At 43.4% G+C, this 14720-nt stretch overlaps 1 protein-coding gene across 1 annotated transcript in view; it reads left to right on the top strand.

The window, feature by feature from the left end:
• LOC148027440 (uncharacterized) overlaps positions 1-14720 on the top strand; it is a 176374-nt gene that overhangs the window by 101472 nt on the left and 60182 nt on the right. Inside the window, exon 8 of the mRNA XM_087689130.1 lies at positions 49-267. Coding sequence (XP_087545256.1) covers positions 49-267 — 219 coding nt within the window. The remainder of the gene's footprint in view (positions 1-48; positions 268-14720) is intronic.

Genomic DNA, 14720 nt, shown 5'->3' with positions numbered 1-14720 from the left:
GAGCATTGTTTGTCTTTTACTAAGCTCGACTTTAGCAAATTTTTGCAGCTATTTTTTACTTCTATTGCTGGGTGGCTTGGCTATGGAAATGGTACATCTCAAGTAGATCTTCTAAAAGTACGCCTAACAACACCTTATCTATTGCCACTCTTGCTGCTTGGCATCTCTGATGAGTCTATGGAAATCAGCTTGGAAAGCTTGTCCTTTGTAGAAAATGTTGGCAACCTGTATAGTGAATCGTTTGCACAAGACTCAAATTGCAACATGGTAAAGTCTTGTACGTTAGCATATTTGATTTTGTCAATGAGATGCAGCCTGCTTTCACCAATTCAAACATTGATGAGTATGAGAAAATACATATTTTAGATTAGACTGTCCCCCCCTACACATACACCAGCCCTCACCCACCCCACCCAACAGCACACCAAAGAAAAAAAGAAAAAGGAAAAAGAAAAAGAAAAGTTGTGTAACTTCCACAGTGAACTGTTTACACCACAGACTCAAAGTGCAACATGGTAAAGTCTTGTATTTGCAGATATGAGGAAACACACATATGTTTAGAGTAGATCCCACTCGCTCCCTCCTCCCCCTTTCTCCTTTAAAAGAACAAAGAAAATTTTGGCAACTTTTATAGTGAATCAAACAAGATTCAAACTACAACATGGTAAATTCTTCCACATTGGCATACTTGGTTTTGTAGATGAGAAGCAATCTACATTCACCACTTGTAGTGTTGATGGAAGCATTGCCTTGAGAGATATCTTAACATTGCTTCAAGGGGAATTGTAAGACAACCGAATGGTATACATTTTCCATGAGATATCTTGTGAGCCCACAACACATTGCGAGTGGGAAAACCCCAATGAGAAGCCTCCAAATACAAACTTTCCCTTGATATGGAAGCTTTGACTTCCACAAATGAAGGAGGCAATCATGCCACTTAGCTACAATATCATGAACGGACGAAACTTTATTAGCTTTCTTTGTGATCCATCTCTTATCTTCTACCATTTTGTGGTAGATCTAATTAACTATCCGCTTTAGAAAATCTTGTGGATTCACAAAGGCCCAATCCAACCACGATGATAAGGGCTGAGAAGTAGGCAAGAGTGAGTGCCTCCGAAGTGTGTCCTCCAAGGTCAACCTATAACCTCGAGGTATTCGGAGTTACTAGCGAATACGGTGAAAAGAATAAACCCCTGCTAAACCTAAAATAACAACATTCTCGATAGTATTTAAGCCCGATCTTGCTATCTTATTAAATTTAACCCTTTGCACTTGCTTGTCATGCCGATCAAGTAACATGGATGTAGCCAAAAGTTCTGCTTGTTGCAAGGAATTACTTCCTTTCTAAAATCAAGGGGGGTGCCAAATGGTAAGATAAGGAGACTCTTATCACGATGCAATTTAAGTGGCTAAGAAGAAAAGACTTGAAATTTTAAATGGCTAAGTGGAATTCATAATATTTTGCCACAAGGCCTGGAAAGTGTCAACTTTCTCTTCATTGTCTCTTTTAAGGATACAGCTTGGCCATGTGCTTAAGCATGGCCTTGAGGCCAATATAGTTTCAACTTTCTCTTTGAGATCTTGAGGTCAAGCCTAGACCCTAGGGAAAGATAGTCTCAATTGTTTCTTCAACTTCTCTTTAGGGCCAGAGCTTGGCTATATGCTCAAGCCTAGCCATGACGGTAAGATGATTTCAACCATCTCTTGATTTTTCTCTTGAGGTAAAGTTTGTGAGAGCTGATTTCAAGGCAGAATTTAAAGTGCAAAAGTGGCATGGGAGCTGTAAAATTGGCAGTTTTGGTGGAAAATGTGTAGATCACAGATTGAGGAGTTTGAATCTATTAGCCTTAAGGAACATAAAGGAATCATCAATGAGAGACTGGCCCAAAAGTTTCTCTCTACTAATAAGAGTTACTATGTAGCAAATATTGACCACCCACAGCTTCTTTCTACTTTTCCTAGGTGATAGCTATCTTAGCAAGTCCCTGGTCTTTACAGCACTGTTTCCACCACAGGCATGCCTCACTGGTCAATTTCAACTTGGTGATCATAGCCTAATTAGCAGGGCTAGTTCCCGTGGCAGTAAAGTAGTCCTCCACGGTCTCAATCCAAATCTATGCCTTGGCTTCAATGTCTTTGCCCTTGCTATCGGCATCCTTGATGAAGAGAGTGAGAAAGAACAATCTCATCGGTCACCCGTTCATATGATGTGCACCACTGCATCAGTGCTGATAGTATTTATAAGAAATGTCATTCTGGGCCCAAAACCCATAGCATACATTAATTGTCAACCCAGCTAACGTGATCAAGAGCCTTTTCAATATCCAATTGAATCATAGCAACCTGTTGGCCATAGGGCTTTTCATAATCTATCCCCAATTGAGCATTCAAAATATTGTGCATGATATTGTGTCCTTTAATGAAACTGTACTATCGTGAGTAAATTAACTACAGGAAAACTTTTTCTAGTCTATTAGAGATGATCTTAGAGAATATTTTATATAATGAGCCCATAATAGAAATGGACCTCCACTGCTTTAAAGTTGGAGGTGAGGGAGTTTTCGGCAACAAATGAAGCACTACAATCTTCCAATCTAAGGGCATGCAACCTGTCTTCAAACTTGCTAACAAAGTCATGCCAATGGATCCCTGAGCTGATCAACATATGTTGAGAATAGTTCATCGGCAAGCCATTGCAACCAGGGCTTTTCTTGCAGGGTAGATGGGAAAAAACCTCCTCAACCTCCTCCTCAGTAATAACTGCCTCCATAAAATCCACCCATTCAAGTTTCACTTGGTCATGCACCATGCCCAAAATATAATTGTGGACAGCAAGAGCTGCATGTGTGAGAATTTATTGTGGACCCAACAAAGATTTATTATATAAGGTGCATCTATTTTATAGAGTGAGGGTTAGTGACCATAACATCTTGTATATCCAACAAGCGCACGATATTCTGGCGTGCATATTTTTGATGAAGACAAGTATAAAACTGATGAGTTTGGCCCTTGCTATCATATAAGGCATTGAAATGGGCCAATAGTTTATAGTCTGCATATTGCTCATCATGGAGAGCCATACTCTGCATTTCAACCATTCTGAATAAGTGGTCAACTCATCAGATGAGTCCCCAGCTGGTTGCAAGGTGACAGATTGTTCCAACAAGGATTGCAAATGCTATAACTCGGCACTAAATGCAGATGTGTGCTGAATCCCATAAGCTCTAGAAAAAGCACGTCGACTATTCCAAAAGATTGGCCATGTTCCAAACCCTTAGATAGAACCTTTCTGCCAAACGGAGCCATAAATTGTAACATGTGTTGTGAGGATTGATCATGCAATAGAAAAGTCTGATTGAATCTCAAGTGCAGATGCCCGAGCTGGCCCTTGAAGGCATCCACCAGGTGATCAATCATTTCCAAATCCAGAAGATAATGGTCTGAGAGGACATGATGTCTCTCCACCCACATATTAAGCACTATCGGGAGGAAGAAAGCATTCTGACAAACATATACCTCATCCAATCTAGCCCAGCTTCCAGCATATCGAAGAGAATGAATGGTAAACCCGAGTTGTGAAGGATGGAGCCAGGACCATACATCTTGTTCCAATGAGGAGGCAGTCAAAGCATCCCATTTCTGGCATTCCAGACCATCCATCACAAAATGAGGCAAAGTTGCCTGCTTGGCATACTCACAGGTATTAAAATCACCCATCACAAACCCCTGAAGGGCCAAACAGAGACTCTGCAAATCCACCCAAAGCTGCCAATGACCCTGAGCTGTATCTGTATTGGGAGCATACATCCCCACAAGCCAAAGAGCCTCACCCTTGAACATAATCTCCACAATCATAAACTTGCCTCGAGCATCCTGGAAAATCAAAGAAGGTTGTAGAGTAGAGTGAGTAGCGAGCATGACCCCAGATCTACCAGGTGCATGACCACTAAAAAACACTGCGAAATCCTTATATACATAAGTAGAACCAGCCTTTGCATGTGCTTGTGCTCCATTGTGCATAAAATAACCCAGTTTCCAGCAAAAATAGTCCTCCACATTCTATATAGTTTGCTTCCAGACAAGACGCCATTAACATTCCATAAAGCTATCGTCATGATAGAATAGGCAAGAGAAAACTGTTGTTGCAGTGCTTTCCCTTTGGCATCTGCACTTCTACCTGCCTGAAATCTCTTCATTTCAGCATGAATAACATCTATGATGCTTGGGAAGGAAACTGTTGTTGCTGAGTACAAAGAGCTTCCCTCGGTGGAAACAGTCTTCCCTGAGAATCAAACCACAAGGCAGAATCCGAAGAACTTTTTGCTTGCACACCTACTGTATGTGAATGAAATGATTGGAGCTTAGAATAAAATCCCTTTCCCCTTTGCTAAAATGTTTAAGTAACATTCAATGGAGGGGTATGCATAGGAGCCGAATGAGATTCTTGGCGACCATGACGATTCACCATTGTCACCCAAGAATCTTGATAATGATACGAGGGTCGAGGCTCATCCATAGTTCTGCCATCACACAAATCCTGAAGTCTTGACTGCCCAACAGGTGGAAGAGGAGATACAAGTTGCTCTTGAGATAGGGGTTCAGGCTCTTGCACTTGCATATGCATCTCCTCTTTTGAATCCATACGATGCTGTGATCCCTTAGGATCAAGATTACATTTAGACATGAAGTGTCCTAGTTGTCCACATCTAAAACAATGGCATGCAAATGTCCCTCCACTCAACTCATAAAATAAGGGTCTGCAACCCAAGGGCTCGAACATATAGTTTAGTCGAGCAAACTTTACTAGTATCCCAAAGCAAAGAAGCATGATTTTTGTTGCAGGAAGCCAAGCGGGGTTCCACCAATACTTGCCCAAGAGAGGACAAGACTAACAGAAGAAACTACTACAGATGCAAAGGGAAGTTGACGACTTCCATCCAAATAGGACACGCTTATCCAAGTACATCCTAAAATTCCTCCAAGGGCTGCCAGCAACAACATGAATTCATTAGCCATCCAAAAAAAAAGGGATACTTTGCATTATTTGAGCCCAAGCTTGTGGGGTGCAAAAGAGAATCTCAAAGAACCCTTTCATCCCATCATAAATGTTCTCCACCAGAGTGTTGAAATGCATGGATCTAGAGCATGGCTATGGTGGATGGAACATAAAGACAATGCTCATGATGACATAGATTAAAGAGATCAACTGTTACTCAAGTGAATTAGGTTCCAAGATGGAAGCTTGGACTCATAAACACAATCTTGAGTATGACATTGACTATGACTGAAATGACAAAGCACAGTTGTATTCCATCATTGAATAGGCTCATGATGGTTTCCTTTTTCTCCATTGTGCTTATGGGATTTAGGCATCTTATATTTCATGTTGGGTATTTTACTCACGCCTCATGCCTACGCTCACATAGGAGTGTCGGTGATCAGTAGGACACTAGGGTATTTTTTACTCTCGGTAGGAAAGGTTTTTTCCTCCAAACTTATGGTATTATTTTGTATGTACTTATGACACACACTTACGGGCACTTACCATGTTCAGGTGTGAACACCCCCTACAACCCTAAGGTTTAAGGGTTGTACCTTGTACTTTGAGCTTATACTCTTTCAGTCTATTGCATTAGGTGTCATGCTTCACTCTCATACTGTCTACTGTTTTTTGTGTTGAGCTTCGATTGTGCCTTCATTTCACATTTGGTATCAGAGCAGCAATGGCTCTACTCAGCTCAAGCTCTGTTTAGCTCATCTCCGATGTTCTCCTCAGCTCAATCTTGCCCCATGATTTGTAGTAGTCGCCAGTGTTTTGCTCGTCAGCTCTGCAGTTCGTAGCTTGCTCGCGCTACGTCAGTCCTTAGTGTGCAGCCTCCATGTCAGCCGTTAGCTACTGCACGCTTCGTCGGTGCTTGCCAGTAGCGCTGCCAGCGTCTGCTTCCTATGCCATTCGTCATCAATCGAACGCCCCAGTAGTCACACCTTTGCCTCTACAGCTCATTTCTACCCGCCTTTCACCCGCCAAACGCGCCGCCTGTGCTTGCTGAGCGCAGCCTGTTGTGCCCCGCCAGACGTCAACCGTCACCAACTCAGTCCGACTGAAGCGCCCGACTTAAGCGTTGCCTGTACCCGTCTGTGGTCAATGACAACTCGTCATTTCAAAGGTTCTTTTAATACTAGAATAAATTTCTGGAAAAGGGGGTTCCCTATGCAGCAGGCACAGCATTCAAAAACGTGTATGGGATACATTGGATGCAAAATTTTTTGGCACATTCATAAAAAATTTCGGGGCTTTTATGTTTTTTGAGGACATTGGCATACGCACTGCAGTTACAGTCACAGAAAGACTGTTTTGAACAAATTTGAGGCAATAAATTTTGGGAATTTTGCTAGTACAGTGTTGCTGAACATTGATTGCACCTTGGATTATGTGCATTATAGACAGTTTTGACAGAGTGCACCTCTGTACACTAATTGCAGAAAGTTATTTCCTGCAATTTCTGGGAATTTTCAGATTTCTAGTTTGGTCCCGCTTCGATATTGCTCTTTTGCCTTTTTTGGTAATTGATAATCACGACAAAATCAGGGAGGAGATGTCTTCACCTATGTATCCAAGAAGGACAAATTGGATGGAAATAACTATTCACTTTGGTCCTTCATGATGAAGAATGTACTTGTGGCAAAAAATCTTTGGGATTATGTCAGTGGACAAGAAGCTAGACGTGGAGTTGTGGCTTCAGCTACTCCAGGAGGACGTGCACAATGTGAGTCCGGCTAGTGGCATATGGGCAACAAGTACGTGGCACAGGGCACTAACATTATTATAGCCTAAATGGTAAGCAGCCAGATTGGGCAATCGGCGGGCACCATGTTGTCAGGAGAATGGGGAACCATTGCTCGGTTTTCCTGACACTTGATCCCCTAGCATCTGCCCTAGACAGGCGATCCTGTCGGATCCCTGACTCGATCTATAGGAGGGAGGAGGTGATGAGACAGATAGAGAAGATTTGGACTAGGGAGTGGGGCACGAGGGACCGGATCGCACAGGAGGTTGTAGAGGTCCTAGTTGAGTTGAGCAGTATCTGCCAAGAGGCAGCCATACAGGCCAGGTAGCAGAACTGGGAAAAGGAGATGTAGACAGCAGGTTTGGGATCACATCCCATCCCTCGTCACAGAGGAGATGGGATGCTCCCTCCTATCCCTCTTCACAGAGGAGGAACTAGAGGAGGCTTTCCATACACAGGATGGATAGAAATGCTCGGGAGAGAATGGCCGAGGCTTTCCATACACAGGACGGACAGAAATGCTCGGGAGAGGATGGCCCATAGTTGTCAGGTACGAAAAGTACGATACGGTATGGTATGATAAAATACGGTACTAAATGGTATCTTAAGATTTTATAAGGTACGGTACAATATTAGTACGAAAAAAAAATTAACTTCATTTAAAAAAAAAAACTATAAATAATAGAACACATGTTTAAAGTGAAACTAGCAGTGCCATTACAAAATATGCTGAATACATGAGGTAAAAAGCCCTCGCAATCACATGCGAGCAGCAAACATGCGGGTAACGGTATAGTGTACTGGATACATCATACAATCATCAATGAGTGAAACTGGATACAATCATCAGTGATAGTACTAAGTAGATACAAAAAGGTGAGACTCGAGAGAGCTGAGGCCTAGAGACTAGGATGACTCATGAGGCATCACTATCATCATCATCATCATCATCATCTGAGTGCTCATCAAGAGAGTTTGAAGATGACTCCTCGTCATCGAATGAGGAGGCACTCTCATACTTATCCTCATTGATAAGGTTACCATCATCATCAAATGATGGCTCCCTAGGCAATGACGGTCTAACTGTAGGCAAGGGGGGAATGCCATCATCAGGAACTAGATGAGAGCTACTAGAGCCACGCCTCATATATGTCTACAAATCACCTGAACCACCCCTCGTCGATCTTGGAGGGCATCGAATGACCATGCCTCTGCTGGCAACTCGAACTCCTCACCTACGAGCATGCTGACTACGAGTGTCACGGGTGTCTGTTGCTATGAGCTCTCTATAGAGCTCTGCAAAGATTTGCTCCTCCTCCTCATCGACCTCTTGATGTACACTCGCAAGAGTGTCGTCCGTCAACTTGAATGTATCAACATTCACCTACACAATGCACATAAGATAATAGATTATAAATACTAAATTGTTGAGTATAATACTATAAAGTAACAAGTTGAAACCAACAAATTTAAAAATTAAACTTGACTTATCATTTTATGGTTAGGTGTTTACCTGCTTTGGACTACCCATACTCATCATGGCCTTCATCATGCGCAAGTTAGTGGGGCAATAGACTAGCTGCTCTAATTGTCGTGTGCTAAGACGATTGCGAATCTTCGTGTGAATGAGAGAATAGGCACTCTAGTTTCTCCACATGCACCTGAAGAGCAATTCTGCGCAAGGACTCTCATGGCCAAGGGCTGAAGAGTCTCCAGCGCGTATCCAAAAATTTGCCATCAAAATAGAGGCTTTACAAGTGACTCCCTTCTCCAACAAGTGGGAGAAGAAAATGCCACATGTCCTCTCTGATCTGCATAGCATCCAAGCTCCTCTAGGGCTGTGTTGTGGTCATCTATGGGGACCACACGAGTCAAATATGCAAGCTGATCTGACCGCAGCTCTCTGTCATTCATGATCGCCGGCGACTTTTAGGCCGGATGCACCAATGCTGCAAAACCATGGATGGGCTGAGGAGAGAGTCCAGACTTGCAAGAGTGTGTCACGTGTGTGTGTGTCGCAAATGATCAATCGTGCCCAGTTTGCACCTTTTTCCCGAGCCTGTTTCGCGTGGAAACTCCCTGGATAGCTCGCCTTGTCCCGCAAGATATGTGGCCAAAACATGTTTAAAATCTCGTACGAAACAATACGGATACGTACCGTACGGTTTGTATGGTACAAACCAGTCCGTTCGACGTACAAGTGCAACCCTGGGATGGCCTCTCCAAGGCCTTTTTCACCACCTACTGGAAGGTGGTGAAGGATCCCCTAGTGATGGCCTTTCAAGAGATTCTCACTCCAGGACATATGTTGAGAGTCTTTCGGTAGGCCTTATTTGTCTTCTCCCCAAAGGGGGAGTCCGGTTGGAGCTTTCATAGTGGAGATTGATCACCTTATTGTCAGTGGCCTATAAGGCACTAGCAAAGATGATTGGTAGGCGACTATGCCCCGTGCTTCCAGACATCATCCATGACACACATACAGGTTTTGTCCAGGATAGGAGCATCCTAGACAATGTATTCACCTTTTTTGAGGCAACAGAGTAGGCTCAGCACAGTGGGTAGAGATTGGCCGTACTACTCTTGGATTTCGAGAAAACTTATGACAGGGTGGACTGCGATTTCTTGGAGGGCACAATGGTGAGGTTGGGTTTTCCCCAGGCTTGGATTCGTAGGGCCTCCACACTTTACAGATTGGCCACCAGTGGGGTTCTCATAGGTGGTAAGTGAGGGGAGGAGTTTCGACTGGAGAGATCAGTCCGACAGGGCTACCCCTTGGCCCTGTACCTGTTCCTACTCTCTGCAGAGGTGATGCCTCATTTCGTCAGGTCACGAGTGAGCGGATTTTGCGGCCTCTGACTTCCCGTGAGAGAGGAGACTCAGTTGTTAGACTCAGAGTATGCAGATGATACAACACTCTACGTAGAGGATGATGAGTTGATGCTGGAGAGAGTGAGGCTCCCTCTTGAGGTGTTCCGTTCTGTAGTGGGAGCGAAAATCAACTGGAGGTTGTAGACCCGGATTCTAGCACAGAGTGGGACGTCCACCTAGGATTTAGATGGGTGAGTAGGCAGACCGTCCGTTACCTAGGGTTTCAGGTGGTACTTGACATCACTCCCGCCCAACAGTTTCTTCCAGTCCTCGATTCTATTCGGAGGAAGCTGGTGTACTAGAGCATGGCTCGCCTCTCACTAGGAGGTGGAGCCTTGGTGGTTAACCAAGTCCTAGCGAGAGCCTGGTACATCGCCTCCTGTTGGTGCTTCTCCTTATCTTGCGTAGTGCAGCTTCGCCGCCTAGTACGGGATTTTCTTTGGTCCAGGTCAAACGGCTCCAGGGATTCTAGGGCCAAGGTGGCCTGGGCGACCATCATACGGTATCGGTTAGAAGGAGGCCTTGGAATCATAGACCCAGAGTACCAGAGTATGGCCCTCTTGGGCAAGCTAGTTATCCGCGGTCTCACACCAGGAGGGTAGACATGGAATGTCCTATTACAGGAGGGTCTTCGGGACATATAGACTGAGGCTTGGCGGTGAGTGGAGGCCGTCCCTAAGATGGTTCTTCACGTCAGCCTAGATCACCGCGCCTAGATCACATTTCCTACGGAGCTTGCTCCGCGTGTGGCAGGGCCTCCATAAGGCCCTAATCCAAAGCCCCCCAGGTTGCCAAGGGGAGATAGATCGTGATCTGGAACTCCCAGGTGAAAGATTAGGAAGGGGCACAGATTAGCGAGCGCCCCCACATCTAGTGGACTAGTTCAGAGGCCGGCCCGGCTTGTACCATCAGGACATGGCGGGAGGTGTACAGAATGGTGAGCAAGGAGGTGCCACAGCAAGTATCAGGCTGCCAAAGAGAAGTGGAGCTGAGGAGAAGGGAGATAGATGCAACAATACCTTAGGAGTGGCTTGCTCCTCTGAGACAAGAGCCAATAGAGCATGGGGTGGTATTGGCCGCTAGGTTTTCGCCAGCAGGCATCCCCCTATAGGTAGCAGGTAGAGTGGGTGGCGCTCCACCTGGGACCCTCGTCACCATACAGGAGGGGGCCGTCTGGCCCTTGACAGAGGGTAGCAAGATGAGGGGATAGCTGTCCTTTCTTAGAGGAGGATCCAGGTGATTGGCCTTCAGGGGAAGACATGGCGACTCGACTCTTTTGTCTTCTGGCACGAGCTTAGGGAGTGGCGCCTTTCGATTTGGGAGGGCAGGCCACTTGATGAGCTGGAGTGGGACCGAGAGAGTGATTATGGCCAGCCATAGGGGTGGCCAAGAAGCCACCGAGGTTCTTGGAGTATACTGCCAGATTGGCAGACACGTGCTGATGCAGGAGGGCATGGACTAGGCACCATCGCGTAGCAGGCACTGGGCAGAGCATGGCATCACGGAGTCTTTGACGGACCTTCTGGCACCACCTATGGGATGGTTGGAAGCCGAGGAGTGGAGCCCCAAGAGGAACACCAAGGAAAAGGAAATTCTCTTACAAGAAAATCTATCTTGTAACATCAACAAGCTTTTATTTCATTCTTTTGATCATCAAAACAAAGAAAACAGTAAATCTTCACGCAGCATCATAGTAGATATCTCCCACGGATTTGATAGAATCAACCATAATCTTCAACATCTTCATAGAATCCATCAATAGAATCAAGAACATAAAATAATACACCATCTTTGAATGGAAATCAATCACATAATATTCATCTTCAATGTCTTTATAGTTCTCTCTCTCAATCTCTCATATACAGTTATACTGTTTTGATAGAATTGACTATCTCTGGCTCTCTCTCTCTCTCTCTCTCTCTCTCTCTCTCTCTATCAATAGTACATCATCTCCTCACTACAATACTCTCATAATAACTCTCAATAATCCTTCTTAGGTCGTGGATGCACCTCCCAAGAGGTATGTCTGATATAAAGAGTCACCAGAGCCACTACAGTGTCTTTTCATAGCTCACTACTGTCACTGTCACTCAATCTTCTTTTCAGCCTTCAGCAGTTGCTTCTTCCACTTGTTTTAGCTATTTTGAACTTAGATTCATCCTTTCCAAAGGTTAGAAAACTTTCCCAAAGTCACAAATACATTCTACAGAACACTTACAGAAGATGTACAGAACAGTTGCAGTATAGTACCAGAGCAGCTACAATACGGTTACAGTACAGAGACAGAGCAGAGACAGAGGTTCTATAGAAGGTCTACAGAGGGTTACAGAAGGTCATCAGAACCTCATAACTCATACTCAAACCATTCCATACTATCAAAAATTATTCAATAAGCTTCCAAAAGATCTCAATCTTCATCAATCATCAATCCATGCTTCATACAGAAGAAAATCAAAACAAAACAGAAGCTATACAGAACCAATCAGAACCTCAACAGAACATCATAGAGCTTTATATCTCCACTGAGAATCATCATGAACTTCAAAAACATAATCAATATCATCTAAAACACTCTCAAATACTTTCATTATCAACCATACATCACTCTAAATCCATAAAAAATCAATCATTCAGACCTCAAAAACAACAAAAATCAATCAAAAATTCAGTCTTTTTCCACTCTCAACATATCCCCACACTTAGAAAGGAAGCGTTCTCGCGATCTAAGGAAAAGAAGAATATAAGTTCACTAAATAGCTCAATTTTATCTTTTGTCGGATCTTCAATAGTCTTTCCAAACCACGACCCCAACTTATCACTTGTATCTGATAGAAAAATACTACTAAAGGAAAACTTCATTATTCATTAACTCATCTGATTAATCATTTAAAAAGTCATAACAAATTTGTAAAGGATATAAGAGGTTCTCTTCAGCTTTCCACCATAGGCTGTCCATCCACCATCAGTCGTTTGAAAAGAGCTCTCGAACAAATTATTCTCAATCAGCACGAACTCATCACATACAATTATTATAACACACACATAAACACTAACACAACCATCTGAATGACACCTCCAAAAAGAGATATATATATCATTAAGAACCATCCAAAATACATTGCAAAGGTATCAATGAAGGTGATTCCTTTTGAAGGCTTGGTGGTTTCGAAAACGATCCATGGAGAAGGATTCATCTATAAATATCTTTGGAGGATTTTGAAAGAACTGCAGACAACACATTCTTTCTAGCAAAACAAGGTATCTGCTAGGTAGACATAGGGCATGAAGATACAGGACATCCAACTGGTGGGAGTCAATGTTCACATTGACATTCATACAAAGCTTTGGAATGGCCTTTTGATCATTATGGGAATGTCTATGCATGTATGCTAGATACCAAGCAAAATGAGCTGTCATATCACTGAAGGATCTAGAGATTGTGAATATTGGTGAGCAAAATGAAGGTAGTTCTGGTATGCTTGACTGGCAGTTGTCCAATCTCCTGGAATTATTGGCCAGTTTATCTGAGATCCTGTAAGAGAATCAGTCGAGCTCCATCCTCTTCTTCTGAAAATCTGCTGATCAAACCCTTCGTATTGACTAAGCAACTGAGGGGGTTGAGAAATAGAAGTGGTAGAAGATGGAAGTGGAATAAGTAAAAGAGGATGAAGAGAGGGGTAGAAAAAAGCATAAAAGGAGGAATAAGTTAAAGGAGTGGCTGAAAATTTAAGTGAATCAGTTAGGAAAGGTGTTAATTGATAAACAGGAAAATTAGAAGGTATATATGGATAGATGGAGAAGGGCATGGTGGAGAAGGGGAAAATACTCTATATTCGATAAAAGAGCAATAGGTAAATATGGAAATTTGAGAAAAAGATTGAGGTTGGAAAAGAAGAGGTAAGATTGTTGTTGAATTGGTTTGATAAAGGGAAATATAGGTATCATAGCGATGAGCCATTTATTGGTAGTACAATAGGCTAGGAACAGAGGGACCTAAAACAGATCTTCTTTGATAGGCATAAAAAAAGGTTGAATCAAATGGATGGTTTTTAGAAAGGTAAGCTAAGAGATCCACCCTCAGTTGGTTAGTGCTTTGTACATAGGTAGAAGCTGTGTTCTGGCGTTGATTCAGGACCACAGAATCAATCATTGAGTGCTAGGAATTGTCAAGGCACGTAGCCACTTTTGAGGAGTAACATTGGAACATGTCATCTATTCGCAACTCTAAATAGTTGACATACAAAACAGCTTGCAAAACCACGTCGCCCCACATACCAGGCCATATCTACTTCATTTGGAATCAACAGATCTCCTCGTAGATACATATATGACAGTAACATGGTATCCGTTGTCACAAAATCTTCAAACACCATACGGACCACTTCTGTCAGCAACTCAGGAGACCAAGCCCCACTCCAACCATCCTCTGGAAGAGGAAGATCCATCGTTGAAAGCTTCATGTAAAAGGCCAACTTTTGCAATTGATAGTGGACAAAGAAAGAATGGTCCGGAGGAACATACTCTTGGAAATGCTCAAATGTTGACCATAACAAATCCATCCTGGACTGCAATCTTTCCACTTTATCTTGGAACAAAGGACACAAAGTAGCCTGTCTCTGGAGAATTGCCAAGTCCTACTTTGAGAGAGAAGGAATCAGAGGAACATTAGGGCTTGGAGAAACAGACCTTGACTGTGCCAGTTGGTCTTGCAACTGCTTGATCTGGGAAGCTTGTGATTCCACTGTGTCATGAGCAGTCTGTAAGGCTGAGAGTTTTGTATCTAAAAGAGTCTGAAAATCTTACGAAAGTCGCAAGTCCTGCTTTCGCTATAGGCTCAAAAGCTAGTAGGGAAGAATAATTCCTACTGACCAGTCGGACATACTGGATAGGAGGAGGAGCGTGAGGCGCCATTCAGATGGAAAACACAGACACCACAACACAGACAATCACAAAGAATGCCTGCAAAACAACCAAAGGGCTATCAAAAAAGGAATCAATAAAAAAGAAGGATACACATACATAGATGTAACTAACCCATTTACCACCCCAAACAATACA

Source organism: Lygodium microphyllum, chromosome 12 (assembly GCF_053477565.2).
Source record: "Lygodium microphyllum isolate KBCC chromosome 12, Lygodium_microphyllum_v1.1.10, whole genome shotgun sequence".
Taxonomy (NCBI): Eukaryota; Viridiplantae; Streptophyta; class Polypodiopsida; order Schizaeales; family Lygodiaceae; genus Lygodium; species Lygodium microphyllum.
The sequence above is the reverse complement of the archived record's forward strand: the minus strand, read 5'-3'. Positions and strand labels throughout refer to the sequence as shown.